The sequence below is a fragment of the Nipponia nippon genome, unplaced genomic scaffold, assembly GCF_047370975.1.
Source record: "Nipponia nippon isolate SJK-2023a ecotype South Korea unplaced genomic scaffold, ASM4737097v1 scaffold_36, whole genome shotgun sequence".
In the NCBI taxonomy this organism is placed as follows: Eukaryota; Metazoa; Chordata; class Aves; order Pelecaniformes; family Threskiornithidae; genus Nipponia; species Nipponia nippon.
This window is the reverse complement of record NW_028262354.1, coordinates 3,169,990-3,195,568: the sequence shown is the minus strand read 5'-3', so window position 1 is coordinate 3,195,568 and position 25,579 is coordinate 3,169,990. Positions and strand designations below refer to the sequence as shown.

At 64.9% G+C, this 25,579-nt stretch overlaps 3 protein-coding genes across 4 annotated transcripts; 2 read left to right on the top strand and 1 right to left on the bottom strand.

Moving 5' to 3' along the window:
- Positions 1-535: 535 nt before the first annotated feature.
- HCN3 (hyperpolarization activated cyclic nucleotide gated potassium channel 3) lies at positions 536-10,656 on the bottom strand. Its single transcript, XM_087772218.1, has 8 exons — positions 10,202-10,656; positions 7,284-7,713; positions 6,967-7,128; positions 6,248-6,466; positions 5,634-5,780; positions 5,290-5,530; positions 4,501-4,665; positions 536-3,936 (listed from the first exon to the last, which is right to left on the bottom strand). The coding sequence occupies exons 1-8, from the start codon at positions 10,528-10,530 to the stop codon at positions 2,792-2,794; spliced, it is 2,838 nt and encodes a 945-aa protein (XP_087628344.1). The 5' UTR covers positions 10,531-10,656; the 3' UTR covers positions 536-2,791.
- A 321-nt stretch (positions 10,657-10,977) lies between these two features.
- CLK2 (CDC like kinase 2) lies at positions 10,978-19,355 on the top strand. Of its 2 annotated transcripts, none has more exons than XM_087772227.1 (13): positions 10,978-11,182; positions 12,780-12,949; positions 13,131-13,365; positions 15,119-15,212; positions 15,561-15,627; positions 16,032-16,148; positions 16,386-16,552; positions 17,020-17,114; positions 17,452-17,581; positions 17,938-18,020; positions 18,255-18,334; positions 18,555-18,645; positions 19,081-19,355. In XM_087772227.1, the coding sequence occupies exons 2-13, from the start codon at positions 12,780-12,782 to the stop codon at positions 19,261-19,263; spliced, it is 1,512 nt and encodes a 503-aa protein (XP_087628353.1). In that variant the 5' UTR covers positions 10,978-11,182; the 3' UTR covers positions 19,264-19,355. The 2 variants fall into 2 exon arrangements, with proteins under 2 accessions (XP_087628353.1, XP_087628352.1); XM_087772226.1 differs by having other exon boundaries at positions 15,116-15,212.
- Positions 19,356-21,592: 2,237 nt separating this feature from the next.
- SCAMP3 (secretory carrier membrane protein 3) lies at positions 21,593-25,453 on the top strand. The gene is made up of 9 exons (XM_087772229.1): positions 21,593-21,719; positions 21,792-21,869; positions 21,962-22,102; positions 22,201-22,321; positions 22,423-22,551; positions 22,744-22,903; positions 23,675-23,776; positions 23,867-23,984; positions 24,129-25,453. The coding sequence occupies exons 1-9, from the start codon at positions 21,672-21,674 to the stop codon at positions 24,273-24,275; spliced, it is 1,044 nt and encodes a 347-aa protein (XP_087628355.1). The 5' UTR covers positions 21,593-21,671; the 3' UTR covers positions 24,276-25,453.
- The last annotated feature ends 126 nt before the right edge of the window (positions 25,454-25,579 follow it).

The window sequence follows — 25,579 nt, the reverse complement described above, 5'->3', positions numbered from 1 at the left end:
GAGGGGTGCAGTCGGAGCAAAGCTGTGCCCCCAGACCCGTCCCGGCTGCGCTGGCAGCGCCGCGTGGGGCTGCGCACCGCAAACGCCCCAGCTGCCGTGGCTCGGGCACCCCAGCCCGTCTCGCGCGGCGCGACCTTCATTTAATCTAGTTAATGCCTGGAGTCTGCTCTGCAATCGGGCGGTATCAAACCTCCACCTCCCCCCGGGTTAATAAACAGAAGGGAGATGGAAGAGGAAAATAAGCAAAGATTAAACATTAATCTCCCCGGGGCCTAAAGGGACGGGGGCAGCGGGAGGGGTCCTGTTGCCTTCGGGCTCCCACTGCGCTCCCCGGGGCTGCGGGGCCGGGGAGAGGCCCCTCGCCGGGCACCCGAGGGCACCCCGGCTGCTCCCGGCTCCGGGGAGGGCCGGGATCGGATCCGGCTTTTAAGTAGGAGGGGGACGGCGGTGTCCCCCGCGCCCCATCCCGTCCCCGCAGGCAGGGCGCTGGGGGTGCCGGCGGGCAGCGCCGAAGGAGGCTCCCCCAGACCAGCTCAGAATCTCTCTTTATTATTTAAATCCATTATGTACAACGACCAAAAATAAAAAAACGCTTTTAAATTCTCTGCGATATGAAAACTACAAGCTCTGTACATCGACTGCCGTGAGTGCAAGAGTGAAGGATCATGGTCTTTGGTGGCTAGACTTGCGCCCACGCACGCCGCAGAGACACGCGTGCGCACGGCCCGCGCCCCCGGCCCCTCCAGCCGCCCCTCTCGCCTCCCCGCTGGGACGGGGCGCTGGGGCCACGAGCTGACGCGGCTCCCGGCAGGGATCCGCCGCGGCGGTGACGGGAGCGCAGGGTGGCTCTGGCTCCTGGCACGGGGCTGCGGCGTGGGGAGGGTGCACCAGCGGCGCGGCCGGCAGAAGCGGAGCCGTGCTCGGTGTCGTCTGGGCCGGCCCGCGTGCTCTGCGGGGGACACCTAGGATGACGGCTAAAACATCTACATCACGCAGTGTAAACACAGCCCGGGAATGTCTGACTACGCGGCCCGGCTGCAGACCCCTTCCCGAGGGGCTGCCGGGGAGACACCGACCATGGGGATGGAGCGGGATGCGGGGGTGGGCGGGGAAGGGGAGTCGAAGTCCGTGAAAAAAAGGCAGTGCTGGACATCCCCTCCAATGGACGCGCTGACGGGATTCCTGCCGGGCTGCTGTGCCCTGCAAGGCTGGGCTCCCCGAGCGGCGCTGCGCTCCGGACTGCTCCCGACATCCCAAAACACAAGGGGGGGGGGAAGAACTGAAGACCTCACTTTGAGAAGTACCGCATGGAGCAAGACCCTCGCCCGCTGCGCCGGGGGTCCGGCGGGCCCTGCTCGGCGGCAGCCAAGCCCCAGAGCACGACTACAAGCCATGGTTCCTGACTCCAGTAGTGGGAAGCAGCTTGCGCAGCGCGGCGGCGGCGGGAGGGGACACTACTCTAACCAGGACTGATAACACGGTTGGCCCAAAGCGACACTGTAAGCAGAGCTCAGCTTCTCAGCAGAGCCACGACTCGAACACACATTGCTGACTACTGGCTCTGGAGGGGCGATGTGGGTGGGCTGTGGGGACCCCGAGCCCCTGCCCTCCCGCACGGAGACCCAGGAGGGCAAGGGGAGGCAGCCCCACGGCCCTGCACGTCACCCAGGCGCTGCCCGGGGTTGGCATCTCTTCGTGACACCCTTTCGCTTGCTGCGGCGCTGGTGACCGGCGTCTCCAGGCAGTCTGGAAACGGGACTGCAGCGCAGGGCAGGGCGGGGAGCAGAGCCCGGGCTGAGCAGCCTCCCAGGAGCCGCGAGCAGCCGGGTCCCCCCCGGGCTGCCCCCCTTGCCGAAGCATGGCGAGGGTCCAGGCCGCAGCACCCGGGTGTGAGGGCAGAGCCCTGCCCAGCAGCACATCCCAGCCCCGCGGGACCCAGCACCTCGGAGGCAAGAAGCTCCCCCAAGCTGGGGAGAGGCACCCGGGGGCTGCTCCATGGGAGACCCACCTGCCCCCGGCTTCACCGCTTGGCACTCGTCACAGCAGGGGGACCCTGCCCGGGACCCCCAGGTCCCGGCACGGTGCCCCAAGGGACCCCCCAGGGCCTCAGGGAGTGGGGACCTGGCCCTGGGTACCCGCGCTCTGCCTGCCCGGGGAGACCCCGCCATGGGCTCCAGCCCCCTCGCTCAGCCCTCGGCAGTGGGCCCCGGGGGCTGCCTCTCCCTCCTCTCCCAAAAAGCGAAAGCACTGGGCAGAGCTTTCCGGGGATCAAGGTGGGCATGTGGTGGCTGCTGCTGCGAGAGGATGAGCCTGGAGGAGCCGCCAGCGGCGGCCTGGCCCCGAAGAGAGGCTGTGGGGCGCGAGGGCAGAGCACGGCGGGGCCCGGCCCCCAAGGAGCGGTTGCGGGAAGCCGGGCTCCCCAGGGAGGCCGGGGTGTGGACGAGGGCTCTGACCCGTCCCGCTGCCTCCAGGAGGGCAGGACTCAGGAGGGATGGGATGGAGCAAGGAGGGGAGAGCCCAGGCAGGGTCCCCACCTTGGGGGCAGTCAGCAGAGCCCCCTCCTCATCCAGCCGGGCCAGCTCTGGGGTTACCCCACACCCGTCCCTGCTGTGCCCCCGTGCCCGGAGCAGCCAGTCCACGTCCCCAGGCACTGCCTCTCACCTCTTCTTCCATCCGATGAAGCCGGGCCTTCGCCAGGCGCTCTGCCTCTCCTGCCACCTCTGCTCTCCTGCCACGGGTGCCACCGGGGTGCCTGGGTCCCTCCTGCCTGTGCACGGCTGCCGCCGGGGGCTCACATGTTGGACGGGAGTTTGGGCTTCCCCGTTTCCACCTCGGGGCTGAAGGCCACGGAGCCCTTGCGGGAGGGACCTGCTGCCTGCCTGGACGCGGAGACTGGGGACTGCGGGGTGGATGCTCCCGCCACGGAGCGGCTGGGTTGAGCCAGCGATCCTGAAGGCATCTGCTGCGGGTGTGCCGGCTGGCCTGGAATCCCCGGACATGGCTTGGCGAGGAGTCCGGCTACCGAGGGAGAGGATCTGCGGGCCAGGTTCCCTGCAGATTTCCTGCCCTGCTGCAAGGAGCTCCCGTCGGCTTGCTGGGCCACTTTATTGGGAAGGGAGGGCTGGGAGGCGGAGAGGAGCCGGACGTCCTGGGTGAGCCGCCCCACAGGCAGGCCTTGGATGCTCCTGTGCTTCACCAGCTGCTGGGGATGCATCAGAAGAGAGATGTGGGAGCCGGTGGCTCGGGACAGGCTGTAGTGGAGCGTTCTCCCCGCCGGCAGCGCCTGCTCCGAGCTGGGGGACGGAGCCCCCGCCGCCTGCTGCAGCAGCGAGGTGGAGACCGAGGCGCCCCGGGACTTGGAGAGCTGGGGCTGGGAGCCAGCCGGGGGCTGCTTGGCCGCCGTCGGCAGCTCCCCCTTCTGCGCCGCGCGCGGCAGGGGCTGCGCCCCGTGGCTTGGTCTCTGGGCCCCGCTCTCCAGGGGCGCCTGGGACTGGACCATGGGGGAGGAAGGCGAACCGGCGGCGGGCGTCTGGAGGTGGGACTGCGCCCCTGACGGGGAGCTCACGGAGGAGGGCCGGGAGCCCCCCAGGCTGGGCTGGGACCTGCGCACCTGCTTGGTGAGCAGGGTGGCCTCAGGTGAGAGCGGGCTGGAGATGGAGGAGGGCGGCAGGAAGATGTGAGCCTGCAGGCTGTGCTGGTGAGTCAAGGCAATGGCCACGTTGGTGGTGGCGGCGGCTGTCTGCAGGGGCGCGTGCACCAGTGGCTCCCAGATCACCGGCTTGCCGCTCAGCTCCCGGCCCATCGCCATCTGCTGCAGGTCCTGGATGTTGTGGGCCATGTCCTGGTCATGCTTCATGATCTGCTGGATCATCTCGTTGTTCATGGGCCCCGCACTGTGCTCGGCTCGCTTGCGGAGCAAGATGGAGTTCTTCTTCCCTGGGTTGGAGGCAGCAGTGTCACCGATCCTGGGAGCGCTGGCTCTCAGGGACACTGGGGAGGGCAGGGTGACAGTGGGGAAGGGACAGGAAAACCTCACCAGTGTGCCGAAGGGAAGCAAGACCCTGGGGAGGGTCCGGGCTGGGGCAGAGGGAGAAGCAGGGACAAAACAGGGGAGTCCTGGCTCCAAAGGCTCCAGGCTGGGGTCTGTGGTCCTGTTCGTCCTCCGCAGGTGAGGGGGCGGTGAGGACGAGCAGCCGGCCAACGCCAGACAGTGCAAATATGGGGGGGGGGGGGGGTGACAGCCTCCCTGGGAAGCCTGTCCTATGGCGTTGCCTGTATCTTGCCTGGGAGGAGAGAGGGATCCTGGAGGCAGGCTCCTTCCCTGTGCTCCTTCTCATCCTCATTGCTGGGGACCCATGGGGCTGGGGTGCCGCGATCCACGGGGTCTGTGATGCCGTCACCCATGGGGTCCATGATGCCGTCACCCATGGGGCTGGGGTGCTGTGGCCCCGGGGAGCAGGCGCAGAGGTGGCCATGCTGGGTCCGGGGGCTGTTCCTCACCTATGCGGTCCAGCCGGTCCATGGCCACCGTCTCAAAGGCCCTGCGCATCATGGGATACTCCTCCAGCACCTCATTGAAATTATCCACCGACAAGGAGTAGAGGCGGCAGTAGGTGTCGGCTCGCACGCTGGCAGTCCGCCTGCCCCGCGTCAGCAGGCAGATTTCTGCAGGGAGAGAGGTTTGGGTGTCAGGATGACACAGCCATCCGTCCCCTTCCCAACAGCCTCCCCTGATAATGGCAGCCGGAGGCGGGGACAAGGCTGCCCGCTATTCCCACACCCTGCACAGAAACAGAGCACGACTCAGGAGGAGGGACAGACCCGGGAGCCGGGAAAGCCACGGCCGTGCCCTCGGCCAGGCACAGCCTTTTCCTCCCTCCCCGGGCCATGGAGACACCCCTGGGCACGGCTGCTGTGGTCGCCTGGCCTGCTTCTCTCCCAAACCCGTGCTCGTAGCCTATCAACTGGCTCAGGTGCTCAGCACCAAGCCACCCTCCTCTCCGGCCAGAGGCGGGGGGGGTGGCTGCCCCCTCTGCCCCAGGCAGCCAGAATTCAGGGCTCTGACTGCCGGACCCTCTGATTCAATCTGCTGAACAAGGTACCCCGTAAGAACAAGAGGGGTGGACTTCGGGGCCCCAGAGCCCGGTGTGAGGTGATGCCAAGCCGTTGGCACTGGGCAAAGGGGATGGCAGAGGGTGCAGCAGGCAGAAACATCAGGGATGCCCCGGCCCCTGCCCCCCGGCAGCTCTTGCTCCCCTCTGCTCTCCAGCTCCCCCAGCCCAGCCTCACCCCCAAAGTAGGAGCCATCAGACAGCTTTGTCTCCTTGTTGCCCCTGGTGAGGATGCTGACCACCCCGTGCTGGATGAAGTACATCTTTTTGCCCACGGTGCCCTCCCGGATGATGAAGTCCCCGGGCTGGAAGACCTCAAAGCGCAGCTTGGTCAACATGGCTGTCACAAAGTTGGGGTCCGCATTGGCAAAGAGGGGCATGTTGGCCACCAGGTTGCGGCAGTTGAAGTTGATGATCTCCTGTGGGGTGAGGAGCAGGTCAGCGGCGACATCGCCGAGCCTGACCCCAGCAAGCACCGGCCCCCCTCCCCAAGTCACCAGCACTGGGGTTGCCTGCCCGTACCTCTTTGAGCGGCTCACTGAGCTCCCCCAGGATGTTCTCCTCGTCGAACATCTTGCCCTGGTAGCGGTGCTCGTAGTACTCGTGGATCCGCTGACGCGTGTCCCCAGGCAGCTTGTGGAATGACATGTACTGCTCCACTTGCTTGTACTGTGGGGACGAGGCAGAGCCACACAGGGCTGCGCTGACACAAGCTGCACCGCGCCAGAGGCCGGCAGCGCTGCCGGCCAACGCCTTCCCTCTCCTTGGTGGTGAGAAGGAGCTGCTGCCGGAGCTGGGATCCAGCCACCCCTGCTCCAGGGCCCTGTCCCAAAGGCCACCTCGGGGGCAGAGGACGGGTTCCCCGTGCGCTCAGGGTGCAGAGGGTCACAGGGCAGAGGTGAGGGTGGTGGCCTCACTGTGCTGGGGTGAGCGCCAGCATCGCGAACGGGGCGTCTCTGGCCACGCGGGCAGCCTGACCCCAGTCCCGCACCCCCCGTCTGAGTGGCAAGGGCAGAGATCAGGGCAGGAACCCGCCGGGCAGGGCAGCCCGTGCTGAGCAGGTTTTGGAGCTGGACCCACTGGTGCCAGGGTGTCCTCCCCCAGTACCCAGGCACTCATTACCCGACCCTGCTGACCTTCTCCTGGTACTGGCGCCGGGATGAGTCCAGCGACTGGATGAGGGCGGTGGCGTGGCCGATGAACATGGCGTAGCAGGTGGCCCCCACGATCATGCTCAGCATCGTGAGCCAGACATCGGTCATGCCCTCGGGCGCCTGCTGGCCGTAGCCAATGCAGAGCATGTGGCTCATGGCCTTGAACAGGGCGTGCGAGTACTGCTTCCCCCAGGAGTCGTTCTGCAGACGAGGGAACAGCAGCGCTGGGGGGTCTGCCGGAGGGACCCACTGGGCTGAACCCTCCGGTCCCCCCTCCCCAGAGCCAGGGAGTCCAAAGCCCCAGTGAGGGAAAGGTTTCTGACGTGTCCAAGCCCAAAGGGCAGAGCTCTGCTCTGGGAGGAGGCGCTGGGGACCGTGCAAAGCCCCGAGCCTGCGCCAGCCCCTGCTCGGGGGAAGAGGCAGGAGCCCCACTGCCCTGTTCCCTCCTGGAAGGGCACGAGGGATTCCCCTGGCTGCTCCGACTCCAGCAGCAGCCAAGGTGGGCTGAGAAGGGAAGGTGATGCAGAGATTCCCTCTACCCCATCTCCCTGCCGTTGCAGGGCTATGACCAGAGAGGCGCTGCTCGGCAGCATGTGGATCCAGGCAGCTCCAGCCTTGGAGTACGAGATGGGTAACCAAATCCTCTCCTCACCCCCCAAGGCAGATGCGCGGCCGGTATCGCCCCTGCCCGGGGCACTCACCACCATGCGGTTGATGGAGACCCAGCAATCCTCGGGGAAGTCTTGCAGCATGGGCACCAGGAACTGGAGGCAGCCGTCCCAGTGACACAGCAGCAGCATCATGCCGATGAGGTTGAAGATCCTCACCACAGCACTGGCCAGGTCGTACGTCATATGGAAGATCTGGGGAAGAGGCAGGAGCGGAGCTACAGAGAAGCTCTTTTCCCAGAGCAGCCCTCTGAGCCCCTGCCCTCCAGCCAGCTGTACCCCACAGCCGGGGATCCCCGACCTGGCCCGGGACCCTGACCAGGGCCCTTGGAGCCCCGAGGAGTTCTCACCTCCTCCCACTGGTGGATGTAGCGGATGAGGCGCGAGAGGCGCAGCAGGCGCAGCAGGCTGAGGATCTTGGTGAAGCGGACAATGCGCAGGGCCCGGGCTGTCTTGTAGACATCAGAATCCACCTGGGTCTCCAGGTCAACGATGAGGAAGATGTAGTCAACCGGGATGGAGGAGATGAAGTCGACCAGGAACCAGCTCTTCAAGTACTTCATTTTGATGGTGTGAGGGTCAAGGATGATCTCCGTGTTGTCCTCCACCACGATGCCTGTCCGGAAGTTCAGCACCAGGTCAGCCAAGAAGAAAGTGTCCGAAAGCACGTTGAAAACGATCCAAGGAGGGGTGTTCTCATCCTTGAAGAAGGTGATGCCCACTGGCAGGATGATCAAATTGCCCACCATCAGGAGCAGCATGATGAGGTCCCAGTAAAACCTGCAGGGAGGGAGCGCGGGGGACGGAGCGGGGCAGGGAGAAGCGGGGAGAGGCAGGGGACAGGCAGTCAGCAAACAAACCCAGGATCAAAGTTAGAGTCCAAGACAACGCGGAGCGACCGGCGCTCGGGGCGCAGGCGCACGTGCCTGCCCACACGCATGACTAAGACCCTTCTGCTTGGCTGGGACGCACGCAAGCATACATGCGCGGAGAGGAGCAATTCTGCACCAGCTCTTGAGGCGGAGCGGGGCCAAGGGTCTGGGGGAGCAAACGTCGCCCTGCGTGCGGAGGATCGGAGGGCTGTAGCTCGAGGAAGCTCGGCTGTTGCTCCTCGTGGCACGGCAGTGCTTGCGCATATATGCCCCTGCCCCAAACTTGACCACGGCCCTGTGGAAAACTCGGGGAGGACGTGGGCTTTGCTCCCCGGAGCCCCCCATCATCCGCCGGCTCCCTGCCACCACCCAGGCTTAGCAGGATTTAGAATAAGCTTTGCTGGTTATGCAAAGGGAGCGCCGAGCTCCCGGGGCGGCCGAGGGAGTCGGGGGCCAGGGAGGCGGTCGGGATCGTGGCACGGGCGAGCCAGGCGGCATCCGAGCAAGGACAAAGTGCCATGGCCACGGGGAAGGTGGACGGAACAGGCCCAGCCCCAAAGGGGCTGCTCGCGAGCACGGGGCGGGAGCTCCACAGCCCAGGGCCTGCAGGAGACCTTAATCCACCTCCTTTTTCTGAGAGTGGACAAGCTTAGAGGCTTCGGAAGAAAAGCCAAGAGACACGAGGCAGCCATCGGTTAGCGTTGGGTTATGCCATGACATTCAGCATCCCCATTCACATGCAAATGCGGCTGGGATGTTTTCGATCTTCACGCAAACGCAGGTAACGCCTTTCTTCAGGCGGCCGGCGACGGCTCCTGCAGCGGCCCGATGGGCTCCCAGCCTCCCCACTCCAAGTCTTTACGGGCGCCTGGAAAAGCCAGCCCAGCTCCCACCTTCGGGTGCCCCCGTTAGCCCCGGCCCTGGTTGTGGGTATGGACCCAAATCTCCAAAGGTGACCTCAGGGCACCTCAGCGCCTCGTGGATCCAAACCGGCTTTGGCACGTGACGAGAAGCCTGCGGGTGTTTCGTGCCCTGCATCCTCGGTGGGGCAGAGGCACCGGGCTCTCTGCAGGCGGCGGGGAAGAGGAGGGAGGAGAAGTCGCGGCACCACATGAGGCTCCTTCGGCAAGAGAGCACTGGAGCCTGGCAGGGAGCCCCGGGGAGCTCCGCCGGGGCGAGGAGCCGTGCACAAATTAACACCTCCTTGCCCACGGCCAAGGTTTGCCGGGGCAGGCGAGGAGATGCCAGCCAAGGCCGAAGGGGCCTGACCTGGCCGAGGAATCGCCTCCAGCACCCCACCGCCTGCCCCTCGCCGCCGCCTGAGCCCGCCGGCAGCTCTCGCTTCAGCTTTAGGCTTAAGCTCTTTAGGGCAGGCCCTGTCCTTTACTCCTTTGCAGGCCGAACGTGCGGGGCCCTGATCTCGGTGGCCTTTGTGTATCCCCATAATGTGATAAACACCGGCGTAATCCCGCCGGCTGTCCACCTGCCAGCTCGCTTCGTGTCACCTTCAGCGCAGGGTGCCGGCTGCGCCAGCCGCCCCTGCCAAGCTCAGGCTCGCAAACTTTGGGGGGGCTTCCCCGGGCTCTAAGGGCTCGCAGCCCTCGGTGTCACGCCGGAGCAGCGCGGGGGAGCTGGGATGCGCAGGAGGCTGGGGCCCGGCGGCGAGGGGAGCCGGCTACAGGTGCCGGCAAGCCGCGGTGGGTGCCGGCCCCGCTCCAGGGTGCCTCGCCGGGCCGGGGACATCGGCCGTGTCACAGCTTGCTGCGGGAGATGACTGCCTGGCAGCTTCATCCCCCGTAGAGAGAGCCCACCCGATATGACTCAACATCCCCGTGACACCCAGTTCCTCCCACATCATCCGTCCCTGAGCTCTCCCCGTGATCCCGGTGACACCCTGAGCCAGGCCCGGCTCCTCGCTGGGTGCCCTGCCCTCCTCCAGCAGCTTCCCCGGGCTGCGGCGACGCAGCCGGTGCCGGGCAGGCTCCGCGGGCAGCTCCTGGGGCCCGTGGCCCCCGCGGCTCCGCACCGGAGGCGGAAGGGGGGGAAGCTCTGCGAGGGGCCCCGATGGGCAGCGGGGGTCCCGGGCTGGGCTGGGCTGGCCCCGGCTCCGCGGGAGCCCCGGGGGAGCCCCGGGGGCTGAGGCAGAAGAAAGTTGCCCGTGCTCCCGGTGGGGGCGGCTGGGGAAGGGGCCGGGGCAGGGAAGGGGCTGCCCGGTTGCGTCGGGAAGCCGCGTCCCCCCGCCCCGCTGCGGAGCCCCGGCGCCCCTCACTTGTTGCCCCGCAGGTGGCCGGCGGCGGGGACCGGGCCGGGCCGGGGCGGGCGGCGGAGCCGCGCTCAGCACCGCGGACAGCGGCGGGGCCGGGCCGGGGCGGCGGCACCGGGGCCCCGGGTCCCACCTGAAGTCGCTGTAGGGGTGGATGATCCAGGCGCCGGCCGACTTCACCCGCTGCCGCTCGATCTCCACGGCCCGGTGGCTGCCGAACATGCGCAGCGAGAACTTGTTCACGGCGGGCTGCAGCATGGCCCCGAGCTGCCGCTGCACGAACGTGCCCGCCGCCGCCGCCGCCGCCGCCGCCGCCGCCTCGCCCTCCGCCACGATCTGCTCCGCCGCCGGCGGCGAGGCCGGGGCCGCGCCCGCCGCCCCCGCGGGTGCCCCCGCCGCCTCCCCGTCCAGCACCGGCGGCTTCTCCCGCGGCTCGGGGCTCCGGCCCGGCGCCGCGTCCATGCCGCCGCCGCCGCCGCGCCTCACGTTTCCTTCAAACGCCCTTGCCCGGGCGCCCTGCCCGCCGCCCCGCCGCTCATGCCCGGCCCCGGGCGGACGCTCGCTCGCCGCCCCCGGCCGCTCGGTCACCGGCCGCTCTCCCTCGCCGCCGCCCGCGGCTCCGCCGCCGCCCGCCTGTTGCGCACGCCCTGGCGCGGGCGCGGCGGCCGGGCCCCGCCGCCAGCGGGGAGGCGCCGGCGGCACCGGAGCGGCGGCGCGCCGAGCAGCGAGGCCCGGGCGGCGGCGGCGGCGGCGGCGGCGGCGGCGGCGGCGGCGGCGCGGGACCCCGCGGCGGGCGGGGCGGGGCGGGGCGGGGCGGGCGGGGCTCCGAGGGCGACGGCCGCCGCCGCGCCCCGCCCCTGGGCCCCGCCCCGCCGCCGCTGCGAGCGGGGCGGGGCGTGCGCCGCAGTGACGCACAGCGTGCGTGCGTGCGTGCGCGGCGCCGCGGCGAGCTGCGCGCGGCCTGGCGGGGACCCGGATCGGCGGCGCGGCGGGGCGCGGCGGCAGCGAGCGGCGGAGCCGGAACAACTGGAGCGGGGCCCGGGATTCCCGGGGGCCCACGGCCGCCATCACGGATTTCCTGTGGGACAAGCGCACCGGGCTGGCTGCGAGGACGGTGCGGCGCGGCGGGGGGCGGCGGGGCGGGGCGGGGCGGGGGTAGGCCAGGCCAGGCCGCGGCCTCCGTGGCTGGCGGGGGTGGCCCGGTCCCTGCGGGGCAGCCCCGGGCCGGCGGCTCCTCGCGGGGCTGCGGCGTTCCCGGGGGTGGGGGGGGGGGCGGTGGCGGGGCCGGATGGGCCGAGGAGGCCGCGGCCGGGCCCTGGGGCACCGGGGGCGGGAGGTTCCCCCCCCGCCGCCCCTTCCCGCCGCCTCTCCCGGTGTCCGGGCCCAGCCCCTCGCTCCGCGGCCGGGCCCCGGTGCTTCCGCTTTTGGCGCTCGGCGCGGCCCCGCCCGGCGGCAGCGGAGCAGGGCAGGGAGCGCGGCCGCCATCATCGTCCCCAAACCGGTTCCAGAGCTGCTGCGAAACGCCCCGGTGCTCGTAACGAGGGTGCCCGGCCCTGGCGGGCCGCCGGCCTCGCCTTCGCACGCTGCCTTTAATTAAAGCCCGGCGGCGGTGCCCGCCCTGGGCGCAGCGAGAGCCGGCTGCGGGGCCGCCGGGGCGGGGGGCACCGTGAGCGGGGCCCGGCCGTGCCCCGGAGGGAGAGGCTCGCTCGGGTGTAACGAGCCCGTGCCTCCCCCCCCCCCCCCCCCTCCCGGTCACGGCAGCACCGGGGGCGGTTGTGCTTCTCGGTAGCCCTGCCTGTAACGTCGGTGTAAGAAGGCGGCTGGGGGTGCGAGCGTAGGTTTAGGGGGGGAATCGCGGGTGGGGGGTCTGTGGACAAAGGGAGCTCCAGCTCCTGGCCGGTGGAGACGAGGCGGATTGAGGCGCTTGACGCTTCGGAACCGAAATACGTGCGGGGAACGTCGGAGAGTTGTGGAGTGGGGTCTGGCGATGGGAGCGGGATCCCACAAATCAGCGCTTCAGGGCTGGGCCCCGGGCTGCCATCTTAGGGGGGGGGGTTCTCCTTCGCTCTTGGCTCTCCCGTCCCACCGGAGAGGTGGAGGGGAGCGCTCCCGCACTCCGAGGTAGGGTCTGCAAGGCTTCCTTAACGTGGAAAGGGTGCGTTTGCTCCCCGGGTGCCGTAGGGCCCTCCCCGCTTGCAGTGGGAAGCGTAGATGTCACTTGCTGGGCCGTAAACCAGAGACCTCTCCGGGAGCTGCCCCCTTAGGCGTCTCCAGTAGTGACGTGCGAGGACTTTGGGCCAAGCGCCGGTGATATCCCGAGCTTCATTTCCCCTTCGGTTTTCCTTGGGGGTGCTTCTCGCCTTCCTGGGGAGCCCGTTAGCTTAAAGAGAGAAGGTGGAAGCCCCGAAGGTGCAAATGCTGCTCCTGGAGCTGTGGCCAGCAGAGGTGGGCGTGAAGAGGGGAAAGTAACCTGGAAAAGAGAACCGCAGCGAGCGCAGCCCGTGCGGGCGGTCGCATCCCCTCTCGTACGGGGTTCTGGGGTCTCTCAGAAGTTCATCCCCTCCCTCTCAAATCCCCTCTGCGTGCTCAGACACGCTGCCGATTGCCTCCCCCCTCCCTGCTCTAGCGGCTCCTCGGCCACAGACGATCTGCACTGGTTTCTCTCCCTGGCGGCTGCCTCACAAAGTCATCGCTGTCTCTTGTCCCTGTAGATGCCTCACTCTAGAAGGTACCGCTCGTCGGAGCGCAGCAGCCGAGGCAGCTATCATGAGCGCTACAGAAGTCGCAAACACAAGAGACGGCGGACACGGTCGCGATCGAGCAGCAGCGAGCGTGACCGTCGGCACCGTCGGGAAGACAGTTACCACGTCCGATCCAGGAGGTGAGTCTCCGAAGACAGGGTGGGCCCCTGAGCCCCGCCGCGTTTCTCCAGCTCGGCTGGAGGCAGCTGTGGTCAGCCCGGCTCCTGGGTGGCCTGGGCCCTCTTCTCTCCTGTGCCGGGAGCTGTAACTTCCCGGGCGGCGTTCGTAACTGAATCCCCTCGGTTTGCTTCCCCTCCCCAGCTACGACGACCACTCAGCAGACAGGAGGGCCTACGACCGGCGTTACTGTGACAGCTACCGGCGGAACGATTACAGCCGCGAGCGAGGGGAAGCCTACTATGAACCCGAGTACCGTCATTCCTACGAGTACCGACGCTCCCGGGACCGCGAGGGCAGCTACCGGAGCTGCAAAAGCAGCCGGCGTAAGCACAGGCGGAGGCGGCGCCGCAGCCGGTCCTTTAGTCGCTCCTCATCGGTGAGTATCCTGCTGTGCTGGGCCTCCCCTGTAACCTTTCTCTCCCAGGTGGCGAGCTGGGTAAGTGGAAAACTCACTTTCTAACGCTCTCTCGGACTCAGCTTGAGAAATGCGTAGAAAGCCTTTGGTGCAGGCAGCAGTTCTTGTCCACCATCCTGATGCGCCTCGGCAGTGGCTGCCCCGTGCCAGCTGGGTGCAGGCGGCTCAGACCCTCTCTTAACGTGGCCCGCTCAGAGGTGGGAGGAGGACAGGCGTGCCTTGCGAGGCTGGCGTGTCCCCCGGGGTGGTGCTGCAGTCCTCAGCTCCTTTATCCCTGCAGAGCACTGCTTTTGTTTGGTGATGCTCATTAAGAGCTGTCAGGAACCCCAGCCAAGCAGGCTTTTGTGCGAGGTTTGTCCAGCAAACAAAACGTTCAGCTGATCCTGGTCCCAGAGAGCTCGCTCTGCCTGCGACAGGCGGCTCGGTCCCTGCCGTCCCTGCTCGGGGCCCGTGGTCTGTGGCAGGAAGCCCCCCCGTCTCTGAGGGTTAGATCCTGCGTCAGAGCAGGATCCTGGGTGGGCCCAGCTGACGTGGGGTGTCGTGCGAGGGGCTTTGCAAAGGAGTAGAGCTTGTGGACCGGTCAATTCAGGTGGAGGCAGCAACCATCGCAGGCTCTTCCCAGCAGTGTCCCTGGCTTTCTCTTCTTGTCTGTTCTGCTGTTCACCTTCCACTTCTGTTAGACCCCAGACGCGTTCTCTGCTCTGTGTGTGGAGCTCTCAGTGTTGTCTGGTCTGTTCTGGCTGTGTGTCCAGGGATGGGATTGTGGGCTGGAGTCTGCTGGCCCGTTGCTCCCAGGTGTGGGGATACTTAGCTGAAGAACCGAAGGCAGGAATTTTCTCTTCTGGCGTAAACCTCTTATCTGCCTCATCCCAGGCTGTCCCTGTTCCCTGTTGGGCCTCTGCTTCTCTCCTGGAAGTTAGTCCTTCCAGGATCAGCTTCTTTGGGGGAGGGTCTAGGAAGAAGTGTCACATCTTCCCCCAGACAGTCACTTGTAAATTCTCTCTGGTTTTGGATGGATCGTTGTACCGAGAGTTGCTTCTGAAATCTCTGAATTCATCTTTTTCTGAGTGTGGGGGCTGGGGGAAGCTATGTGGGTGGTTGCTGGAATGGGATGGGGAGTGCCTGTGTGGGGCAGCCTGGCCCTTTTTGCTTGTGCAGGACTTCCCAGCGCCTGCCTTCTGCTGCCTTTCCTCAGCGGCCGCCGTGGGGCCCAAGTGAGCCTCTCCCCGCAGCCACTGAGCGCCCGGCTGCAGAGTTGTGCTTCGGCGTGCTCTCTTGGCCTTATCCAGGACCCGAAGGCCAGTGCCGTTCCTCTCCGAGCCCCCTTAGGAGCGAGAGCAGCTGGCCCCTTCCACTGCCCCTCCGCTAGCCCTTGTTCTGACCGTCTCTGCTCTCACACTGGTTCGGGTGGGGCTGTTTGTAGGTTCTTTTTTTTTCTTTTTTTTTCTTTTTTTTTTTTTTTTTGCTACAACGAAAAGCAAACTGTTTTTTTCTTTTCTGAGCTAGTGTGTTGTATCTTGACATGTTCCCTTGCAATATCCCTATCGTTATATATTCCTCTGTGCCGTATGAATTGGCTGGGAATCTCCTCCTGCAACCCCTCCTCAAACAACCATGTGAATTTCCAAACCAACCAATGCGTGACGCTGGCTGCTGCGCTGGTTTGAAAATCTGATTGGTGAATGATGAATTCCCTGTCTGCCTGGGCCAGCAGCGGAGTCGACAGAGCAGCAGAAGGGCCAAGAGTGTGGAGGACGACGACGAGGGGCATCTGATCTATCGCGTCGGCGACTGGCTACAAGAAAGATGTACAGCCAAATCGTAACATAATTTAGCTCTCTAGTTAAGCTCCCATCGCAGTCGCAGATCTGTCTTATCTTTCTGTTTCATTTTATTTTCATTGTTTATTAAAGAGAAACCCTCTCCTTTTCCTTCCCCTTTTGTTAAAGCTACGTTTATATTTTGTATTGTTACTGAAGTGCCAGGGAACTAGGGCAAGTTGCCTTGTGCAGCCGGTGTCAGCCTTCCGCTGCTCCGGTCTCTCAAGCTGTGTGCAGGTTAGGTGTTGCAATGCATTCTCCTCTGCCTTGTGTATGCGCTGCATCCAGGTCGTGCTCACTCTCTCATCTGCTGTCTTCTCTTTCTCTCCCTCCCAGATGAGATTATTAGCACCTTAGGGGAAGGCACATTCGGCAGAGTGGTGCAGTGCATCGATCACCGGAGGTACGTCTGCTCTCGGGACAGGGAGGGATGTGGCGGTGAGGGGGGAAAAAAGAGAGACCGCAGCTGGCGACGGAGCCTTTCGTGCTTAACGTGGGAGCCTGGGGGTGCAAATGAGTCTCTTGGTTTCCAGTATTCCTCTGCTGGTCTGGGCACTCGCCCTCTTGGGTCGCCCACGTGTTGGAGAGGGGTCGGGAGGAGCCTCGGGGCTGTTTGTAGGGAGGGAAAAGGCACTGCTTGGGCAGACGCCCCTTAATAACGGCTGTCTTCTGGCTTGAGCGAGGGTGTGGAAGGCTGCGCTGCACAACTCGCAGGATAAGGCTGGATCAGAGAGCCCTTTTTGCAGGGCGCGGGCTCGCTGACCCAGCTCAGGGGTGATCTTGCGCTTTCTTCCCGTTTCTCCTCAGGGGTGGTGCACGTGTGGCTCTCAAAATCATTAAAAACGTAGAGAAATACAAAGAGGCTGCTCGACTGGAAATTAACGTGCTGGAGAAAATCAACGAGAAGGATCCAGAGAACACGAAGTGAGTGTGCTCTCGGTGTTAAAATGGAAGGGCGAGCATTGCCTTAGCTCAGTCGCAGGGACGGGATGAGAGAGGTGCTTGATGTCGTGTGACTGAATTCGTCTGTAGCTCGTTTTCGGAGGCGTGTTGGCTTCCTATGGGATACGGACTGAAGAAGAAGGAAAGGAGGAGCCTGGCGCAGGGTTAACGGCTGAGTGGTGCGTGCAGATCTGTCCCGAATCAGAATTTTTCTCTCAGTCTTTGTGTCAGGATGTTTGACTGGTTTGACTACCACGGCCACATGTGCATCTCCTTCGAACTGCTGGGGCTCAGCACCTTCGATTTCCTGAAGGACAACAACTATCTGCCTTACCCCATCCACCAAGTACGGCACATGGCCTACCAGGTGTGCCAGGCCGTGAAATGTAAGTGTTCTTCTGTAAGTGTAACTGCTCTTCTCTCTGCTGGTCCTTGCCTGAGCTGCAGAGCTGTGAAGCTCCCAGCGTCCCTGCCAGTTCTGCGACCGGTGGCCCAAAGCAGCGAGTTTTTGCTGCGGTGCCGCTGCGCCAGTGGTGAGACTGAGCCTTCCCGCCCCCCCAGCGGTGAATGTGTGCTTGGAACAAATCCTTTTTCTTTTCCTGTTGCGATGTTTTCTGGTGCGTGTGGGCTGGCAGTAGCTCAGGGCACTTCAGCATCCACACACGCGTTCTGGTGATCGATACCATAAATCTTTGTGCTTCTGCCGAAGCATCTTGGCCTAGACTAGCCTGACTGTTCACACCCAATTCTAAATGTGGGCTAAACTGGTGCCAGTATGAGCAAACTGAATTAATGATGTTCGAGCCTCGCTTTGCTTCCGTTCCATCACCCCGACTCTTGTTTGCTTCCTCAGTTCTGCATGACAATAAACTCACTCACACTGACCTCAAGCCGGAGAACATCCTCTTCGTGAACTCTGACTACGAACTCTCCTATAACCTGGAAAAGGTAACGGCGCTGCCATGTGTTCGAGGTCTGCTCTTGGGTTCTTGCTATCCCTGACCTTATCAGTGGGTGGGAGGAGTCAGAACGTGGCCCCAGGGTTGACCAACAACGTTCATACGCTTGTTCAGGGCCTATACCCTGCGTGAACGGCCCGTCTAGTCTATAAGTAAGCTATAGGGACCGCAGGCTCACCTGTGGGATGGTGAGAGTTCGTTTGGGGCTGTGCCAGTGCTAACGTAGCCTCCGAAGCCTTCCCCTCCCGTGGCGAAACCTCAGCTGCGTCAGGAAGGGGCTAAGTCTCGAAACTCCCGAGTAACTGATACCCTTCTCCCTCACGAAGAAGCGGGACGAGCGGAGCGTGAAGAGCACAGCCATCAGAGTGGTGGACTTTGGCAGCGCCACGTTTGATCACGAGCATCACAGCACGATTGTCTCTACCCGGCATTACCGGGCCCCAGAAGTCATACTGGGTAGGTACCGCTTGGTCTTTCTGCAGAGGTGGGCGTTCGCCTCGAGGGTGCTGGGTGCTGCCTGCTGGATTGAGGAGCGTTTTGCCTCCACATCATTCAGTAGCTGTCCTGGGTTCACCCCGGGAGATGAGAAATGCTTTACTTAACGTGCTCTACTCTCTGTTTTCTGGGAGGGTCAACAACTTACAAGTTGGTGTTTTGGCATTGCTGCCGGCTGGGCAGTATATTGCCACCGGCACGTCAGGAGCCTGGCTGGAATGGGAATTGGTTTTCCAGTTGTTTGTTTTTAAAAGGGAGAGGGATTTGGAAGCTTAGGCCGTAACTGGATCTTTTATTTAAAAAACATTGTTTTTTAGAGCTTGGCTGGAGCCAGCCCTGTGATGTGTGGAGCATTGGCTGCATCATCTTTGAGTATTATGTGGGTTTCACCCTGTTTCAGGTGAGAACTGTACGCTGTATGGCTACCTCACAACTGATGAAAGAGGACGCTGGCTGTTTCCCAGTACAGCCAGGAGCCTCTGGGACTGATGGGGTTCCCTCCATCACCGCAGTCTTGTAGAGACGACCGAGGCGTTGCCCAGCAAGGGGTTCTGAACTGGGGAACACCCAGGGCTGGAGGTGGAACAACTGGAATCTGTTCCATGCCTTCCCTTTACATTTCTCTCTCTCTTAGACACATGACAACCGGGAGCACCTCGCCATGATGGAGAGGATCTTGGGGCCAATTCCTTCTCGGATGATCCGGAAGACGAGGTGAGCGAGGCCAGCTGGGCACCGTAGGCTTGCCAGCTCTCTCCCGCTTCCTGTATAGCGGTTCTCTCTGAGGGATCGAGCTTTGAAGCTGCCTGCTGAGCCAGTTGTCCGTGCTGCCGCGGCGTCCCGCGTCGCGTGTGCTGCCGGGGCTGGCGCGTTGCTGTTGCTGCAGGACGTTTTGTGCCTGGGTGTAACCTGTTCCCACCTCTTGCTCTGACAGGAAACAGAAATATTTCTACCATGGCCGCCTGGACTGGGACGAGAACACCTCCGCTGGCCGCTACGTTAGGGAAAACTGCAAGCCGCTGCGGGTAAGGCGGGGTGGGCAGGAGAATCCGGTCGCTTTATCCTTTTCTCATTGCAGAGTCTTATAGTGCCTGCCCCAGTTGTGAAGATTCTTCCTGTGGGCAAGGCTGGGCCACCGAAAGGGTCAGACCAGTGTCTTCCCGAAGGAGCCTTGGCTGTCCCAGACATAAACTGGGAAGACTGCGTCAACCTGAGCTTAATCTGAAGTGGAGGAGGAGGAGGGCACGGAGACCTCAGGAAGTGCCTGGGAAAGATGGCGGGGGCGGGAGGGGGAACTCGGCAGTTCCGCGCTTGGTAGAGCGGCCCAGAGTTCAGGTCTAGGATGAGCGAGGTCTGAACAAACCAGTCTTCCCCCAGCTTAGCCCTTCAGCCCAGTGAGCATACCGCGACGGGACAGGGCGCAGCGTCCTCGGCCCCAACCTCTCCCTCCATCTCCCCAGCGCTACCTGACCTCCGAGGCTGAGGACCATCACCGCCTTTTCGACCTCATCGAGAGCATGCTGGAGTACGAGCCGTCCAAGCGCATCACCCTGGCCGAAGCCCTCAAGCACCCCTTCTTTGACATGTTGGAGATGGAGCCGAGCACAAAAATGTGGGACTCTAGCAGAGACATCAGCCGGTGACGCCACAGGTGCCAGCCTGCCCTCAGATTCTAGCCCCCGTGGAGGCCCGTGTGATTTGTATTCAGACACTTGGTGCTTTTTTTTTTTTTATATACATGAGAAGAACTCCCTGGACACGTTTGTAAAGCTGTTAATATGTGAGATACTGTAAATAGCCCATATTCTATATCGGCCTCTGAGCACCACAGGCCCAGCCTCCTGCTGCTGCTGCCGCCGTTACCGTGAGGCGCGGGGCCCTGTGTGTCCATACTGTACATACCTCTGTTCCCGTGTCGCGTTGTCTCCTGTTCTCTCCCGCCCTCCTCGCTGTAAATACTCCAGGACTCGCAGCTCTCTGTAGCTTATCTGTTTCCTTGTAAGTTATGAAACTGGTGGGACTGCATGGGAATTATTTTTTGGATCAATGTCATAGCCCATCCCCACACCAGAATTTTATAAGAATTTTGTACAGTCTTTGTGAAAAATAAATATGAAGTGATTAAACCACCTGGTCTGGGTTTGGATCGGCAGCAGCCCCTCTTGGGGCTCTTCCGCTGGCCGGTCGTGCTCCGGGCACGCAGCGCCCTGCGGAGGGAAGGAAGGCGCATCCCCTTGTGGGGTGAAAGGTGCTGCGTGGTCCAGGAAACTCCCGTAAGGAGGCCGGCTCCGTCCACCTGCACCACTCCTCCTAAGCTCGGACGGTGAGCTTGCACGGGGTCGGAGCTGCTTTGGGCCCTCTGAGGGCTGGACCGGAGCAGATTCTGGTGTGGGGGGCAGCAAAACGCAGGCCGGTGCCTTCCTCGTGCCCTGGGCTGGGTATCGAGGGGGGTAACGGAGAGGAGGACGGTGGGTGCGTCAAGGTATGCATTCGGCTCCCCAGATGGGGTAGAGCGCTGGCTGTTGGCAAAGGGGTGGCCAGGTGCCCACGTTCGGCTGTGAAACGCGTGCCCCAGCGTCTCCGCGCCTTTTTGGCTCTCCCCAGCTCTGCAGCGAGGCTGTACCTTGGCTTGGGCTTTCCTTGGGAATCGCTGGGGAGGCTTCAGACCTGATGGCAGCTCTGCGTAGATGCTTTGCCAGCGCGTCTGGGAGAGTCTCGCCGGGGCGGTGTCGGTAACGGAGCAGCCCTGCTCCTGTTCTGCAGGAGCTTATCGCTCTGCTGTGGCACCATCTGTCTGTGGCAGACCGCGTCCTGGCTCTGGCAGGCCGTCCTCGCGCAGAGGGATAAAGGGAAAGTCCGGCTTCACCTGGCGTTAGCGCGGGGGAGTCTCGGGAGGGGTGACATTGAGTTGTCTTCTTCAGCTTGTGATCCTAACTTAGAGCTTGGGCTGGAAGCTTTCAGCTGCCTCCCGCGGTGCCGCAGCCAGGCGGTGCGTGCAAGGAACGAGAGCAGGGGAAGACCAGGCCCTGCCAGCCCCCGGCTGAGCCTGGAGGAGAATTCTCGACTAAATGATACCCGCCGTCTGTCTCAGACTTAAAATAAAATGACCCGCACCGGTGTCCAAAACCTGAATTCACAGCTTTTACCTTCCCAGCGGAGAGCAGGTGCCGGCTGTCTGGGTTGAAGTGGGAGCTCAGGGATTTGTGCATAACTTTAAGTCTGTTCAGAGGCTAAAGAATATTTTTAGCGGAGCGGTGCAGCCGCTGCTAAGCACCGAGAGCCGGGACGGGAACCCGGGGCAGGTACGGGGAGGGGGTGTCGGTGCAGGCGATGGCGTCAGGGATCCCTATAAACAACTGGTCCAGGAGACACAAAAGTTAAATTCCCTAAGCTGCCGCTCGTGCCATGAATTCTGCCCTGACGGTTTGACTTCCACGGAGGCTGCTGCGGGCTCGGTGGTGCGCGGGCCGGAGGCGAACAGCACCGCGGGAGGCGGGAGCCCAGCCGAGGGGCCTGGACGTGAGGCCTCGGGGGGGGGGGGACCCGCAGGCGGGGCCTGCTCTCGTGGTAGGCCTGGCTGAACGGAGCCGGCCCTGGGCGGGGAACCCGGGACCCGGGAGGGGCACGGGGGGCCCAAGGGGAGATGGGGGACCCATGGGGACGTGGGGGCCCGGCCCCGGGGCGGGCACCGGGAGCCCGGGGGACCGCGGTGGGGCCCGGGCGGCGGAGAGGCCCAGGCCCGGCCCGGCGTTGCCATGGTGACGCGCTCCCGGCGGGCCCTGCGCCGGGGGGGGGGGAGGGGGAGAGGAGCAATGCGCCGGCACGTGACTCTCGGCCACGTGGCCGCGTCACGTGCTCGCCTCCGCCCGGCCCCGCCCCGCCCCGCGCGTGCGCAGAGCCCCCCTGCAGTGGGACTCCCCGGAGCGGCGGGCGGTGCCGGTGACGTCACTGGTCAGCGGCCAATCGGCGGCGGGCGGGGCGGGGCGACGGCGGCTGAGGCGGCGGAGGCGGCGGCGGCCCCGCTCCCGGTCCCCGCGGTCCCGGCCCGGCCATGGCCCAGCGCGGCGGCCCCGCGGTGCTCCCCGACAACCCCTTCCAGGTGCGTCCCGCCCGGGGCAGGCGCGGCGGCCCCGGCCCGGCCCCCGCCTGACCCCGGCCGTGTCTCCCGCAGGACCCCGCGGCGCTGCAGCCCCGGCCCGGCCCCGAGCGCCCGGCGCTGGACGCCTACAACCCCTTCGAGAGCGGCGCGGTGAGGCGGGCGGGCGGGGGCGGGCCGCGTCCCGGCGGTCGGGGCCTTCCCGCGGCCAGCGGCGCCTCACCGCCCCGCTCCTCTCCCTGCAGCCGCCGCCGCCCTACCAGGCCCCCTCGGCGGCCCCGCCGCCCCTGCCGGCCCCCGGTATGGCCCCGCCGCAGGCGGCCGCGCAGCCCCCGCGGAAGGCCAGCCCCACGGAGCCCCGGAACTACGGCTCCTACGGCACGCAGGTACCGCGGGGGGGAGGCAGCCGCCCGGCCGCCGCCGCCCGGGCCGGGGGAGAAGGTGGCGGCGGCGGGAGGCCCAGGGCTGCGTTCCCGCCCCGCAGGCCTCGGCGGCAGCCGCCACGGCTGAGCTGCTGAAGCGGCAGGAGGAGCTGAACCGGAAGGCGGAGGAGCTGGACCGGCGGGAGAGGGAGCTGCGGAACGCGGCCCTTGGCGGCACCGCGAGTGAGTGGCCTGCGGGGCGATGGGGGGCCGGCGGCCGCCTGCCCCCGGCCCCCCTGCGCGGGCACGGCCCCTCTCTCCTTCTCACCTCCTTCCCTCCCCAGCGAGGCTGAACAACTGGCCCCCGCTGCCGTCCTTCTGCCCGGTGAAGCCTTGCTTCTACCAGGACATCCCCGTGGAGATCCCTGCCGACTTCCAGAAGACCGTGACTACCATGTATTACCTCTGGATGGGTGAGTCCCGGGGGGGAAGCGAAGGGCAGATCCTGCGAGGAGGTAGAGGACCAAGCGTCCTGCGTGCCAGCGAGCGCCGCTGCCCCGGCGAAGCTGCGATCAACCCGCGGTGCCGGGCTCTGGGGGGCTGAGCCCTCGGTGCGGGGCAGGGGAGCCTTGCTGGCCTTGCCTGACCGACGTCCTCTCTCTCAGCCAGCACCATTGCTCTCTTCCTGAACTTCTTGTCCTCGCTGGCCTGGTTCTGTGTGGAGCCCTCGTCCGGTTCTGGGTTCGGCCTCTCCATTCTCTGGGCTCTCCTCTACACGCCCTGCTCCTTTGTCTGCTGGTATAGGCCGATGTACAAAGCTTTCAGGTGTGTATATCAGGTTGCTCTCTACAACTGCCTGAAAGGAGGCTGTAGCGAGATGGGGGTCGGTCTCTTCTCCCTAGTAACGAGTGACAGGACGAGAGGGAACGGCCTCAAGCTGCGCCAGGGCAGGTTTGGGTTGGATATTAGGAAAAACTTCTTCCCCAAAAGGGTGGTCAAGCACTGGCCCAGGCTGCCCGGGGCAAGGGTTGAGTCTCCATCCCTGGAGGTATTTAAAGAACGGATAGATGTGGTGCTCGAGGACATGGTTTAGTGGTGGCCTCGGCAGTGATAGGTTAATGAACGGTTGGACTCGATGATCTTGAGGGTCTTTTCCAACCTTAACGATTCTATGATCTGCTTGAGCTCCCAGGTCGGCAAAGCAGCGGGGTGGGATGGCTGCAAGGCCGGTGCTTGAGGCTGGGGAGACCGGGCTGCTCGGTAGAAGAGTCCCTTGCCCCGAGCGCGGCACCGATGGTGTCCCAGCTCCTTTTGTGGCCTTTGGGATGTGGCGATGCTGCGCCGAGCTGCTGGCTGAGGAGCAGATCTTGCTTTGGATGGGGCTCTTCTAAGGAGGGCGCAGGGCGGTGCTTTCCCGTGGGCAGCTGAAGATCCCTGCAGCGCCTCGTGCCTCTTCCTCGGATTTCTCCTTGCTTTTAAGTCCCTTAAGCAGTGGCTGCACCTCTGGGGCCTGCGCGTCCTCCTTGCGTCCCCCGCTCCGAGGAAGGTTTGAGAGTTGTTTTCTGTGGCCTGACCTCGCCTGTCTCTTTCTCCCAGGAGCGACAGTTCGTTCAACTTCTTTGTCTTCTTCTTCGTCTTCTTTGCCCAGAACGTGATGTACGTGCTGCAGGCGATTGGCATCCCAAACTGGGGGTTCAGGTGCGCATTGTGCTGACCCAGAGTACCCCAGAGTGGGGGGAGGCGGGTGGGGAAGAGGGAACCTGTGGGTAACTGCCTCTTGTTTTGCAGCGGCTGGATATTGAGCCTGATAGCGCTGCGGACGAACACGGCCGTGGCTGTGATGATGATCCTGGTGTCCTTGTTCTTCACAGCAGTGGCTGTGCTGGGCATCATTATGCTGAAAAAGGTGAGTTTGGATCGAACCTCGGGGCCAGCGCGCCCCTTCGGGGGGACGGGGGTGGCTTTTGGCAGGCGTGGGGGGCCCGGCTCTGTTCACTGGGGGCCCGAACGGGGCCGGTGCGCTGACCCCGAGCCTGCCGCTCTCCGTCAGATCCACTCTCTGTACCGCCGGACGGGCGCCAGCTTCCAGAAAGCGCAGGAGGAGTTTGCCGCCGGGGTCTTCTCCAACCAGGCGGTGCGCACCGCGGCGGCCAATGCTGCCGCGGGTGCCGCCACCAATGCCTTCCGGGCGCCCTAGCCGGGCGGGGGCCCCGGCTTCTCATCGCACGTGGGCTCTTTCTAAGGAAGAGGAAATCCAAGTTGCACTTTCACTGGATCCCCGTGTGTCTGCATCAGCTGTCAGAGGCTGCCTCATCCCAGCTTGGAATCGCTGGTGCCTGAACCGTCTGCTGCTCTAACCCCTTTCCTCACGGATGGAGGCTGTTCTGGTTTGCGCTGGTCCCCCTTCCCTCAGCGGACTGGGGCAGGAGCGGGATGGGAGGTGCTGCGGCCAAGCCCTGCGCCCGTCATCGCCCTCCCTTCCAGCACCAGGAGCCTCCTCCGGACGCGTGGCGGGGACTCAAGCGGCTGCTCGCCCTCCCCGTCTTGACCAGGGCTCTCCTCTTTCCCCGCCTGGTGATGCCACTTGTGCGCCCTGGGGGCGCGGAGGGGGGTTCCCCGCGTGCCCTGGGGGCGCGGAGGGGGGTTCCCCCTGCGCCCAGCCCCAGGGCAGGCAGGGGCCGGCTCTTCCCCACAGGTTTTTGCCCACCTTCCCTTTGACGCAGGGCCCGATTCTCTGCCAAAAAAACGGTCGCCGGCTCCCCCCAGGGGCTTGCCCCTGCGGGCTGAGGCTGGCTCTGGCCCCAGGGCCCTGTGCTCGGAGCAGCCCCCCTCCGCTCCCTTCCCCGTCCTCTCCCGCTCTCCTTTCCTGGGCTGAGCCCGCTCCAGGCGCAGGGAGGAGGAGAGTGGGGCCAGGGCAGGCGCCGAGCGGGGCTCCTGGTCCCCGCCATGGCTCCCTCCTTGCCTCCGGCAAGCGGGTGAGCAGCTTCTCCCTGCTTTTTCTCTGCTGCCCTGGGGCCAGTGCCAGCTCTCGGGGGCTGAGCCCAGCGCCTGCCCTGCGTCCCCGCTAGCCCCTGCTGTCCCCCCCCCTCCCGCGGGCCAGTGTCCTCGGCCACCCCTGGGCCCGGCGTCCCCGGGACGGGGTCTCATGACTTCTGCTTTGCCCCATCTCCTCTCCCACGCTCCCGGGTTTGTCCCTGCTGCTCCCGGGCTGCCGAGAGGGTTCGTGCCTTCATCTGCGGGGGCCAGCGGCCGCGGCTCTCCCCGGTCCCGCGGGGCCGATGCCGGCGGTGCTCCGTGCACCGGCCGCGGCCCCTCCTGCGTTGCCGAGCCGCCTCCAGGTTTTATTTAAGGAATAAATGAAGTTTCACTCCGTGCCTCCGCCGCCTCCGTGCCTTGCAGACGGGAGCGGGAGGGGGCGGCGGGGCGGGCCGGACTACAGCTCCCGGCGTGCCGCGTAGGGGCGGCCCCGGGGCCGGCACCGGGCTGCGGGCGGCGGCGGCG

Coding starts and splice junctions, on each gene's coding strand:
- CLK2 (XM_087772226.1), top strand. CDS start 12,780: ATGCCTCACTCTAGAAGGTACCGCTCGTCGGAGCGCAGCAGCCGAGGC. Junction 15,213..15,560: donor CGACTGGCTACAAGAAAGAT/GTACAGCCAAAT, acceptor TCTCCCTCCCAG/ATGAGATTATTAGCACCTTA. Junction 17,115..17,451: donor TCTCCTATAACCTGGAAAAG/GTAACGGCGCTG, acceptor TCCCTCACGAAG/AAGCGGGACGAGCGGAGCGT.
- SCAMP3 (XM_087772229.1), top strand. CDS start 21,672: ATGGCCCAGCGCGGCGGCCCCGCGGTGCTCCCCGACAACCCCTTCCAG. Junction 21,720..21,791: donor TCCCCGACAACCCCTTCCAG/GTGCGTCCCGCC, acceptor TGTCTCCCGCAG/GACCCCGCGGCGCTGCAGCC. Junction 22,322..22,422: donor GGCCCTTGGCGGCACCGCGA/GTGAGTGGCCTG, acceptor TTCCCTCCCCAG/CGAGGCTGAACAACTGGCCC.
- HCN3 (XM_087772218.1), bottom strand. CDS start 10,530: ATGGACGCGGCGCCGGGCCGGAGCCCCGAGCCGCGGGAGAAGCCGCCG. Junction 7,129..7,283: donor ACATCCACCAGTGGGAGGAG/GTGAGAACTCCT, acceptor CCTCTTCCCCAG/ATCTTCCATATGACGTACGA. Junction 3,937..4,500: donor GGACCGGCTGGACCGCATAG/GTGAGGAACAGC, acceptor CCTCCAACCCAG/GGAAGAAGAACTCCATCTTG.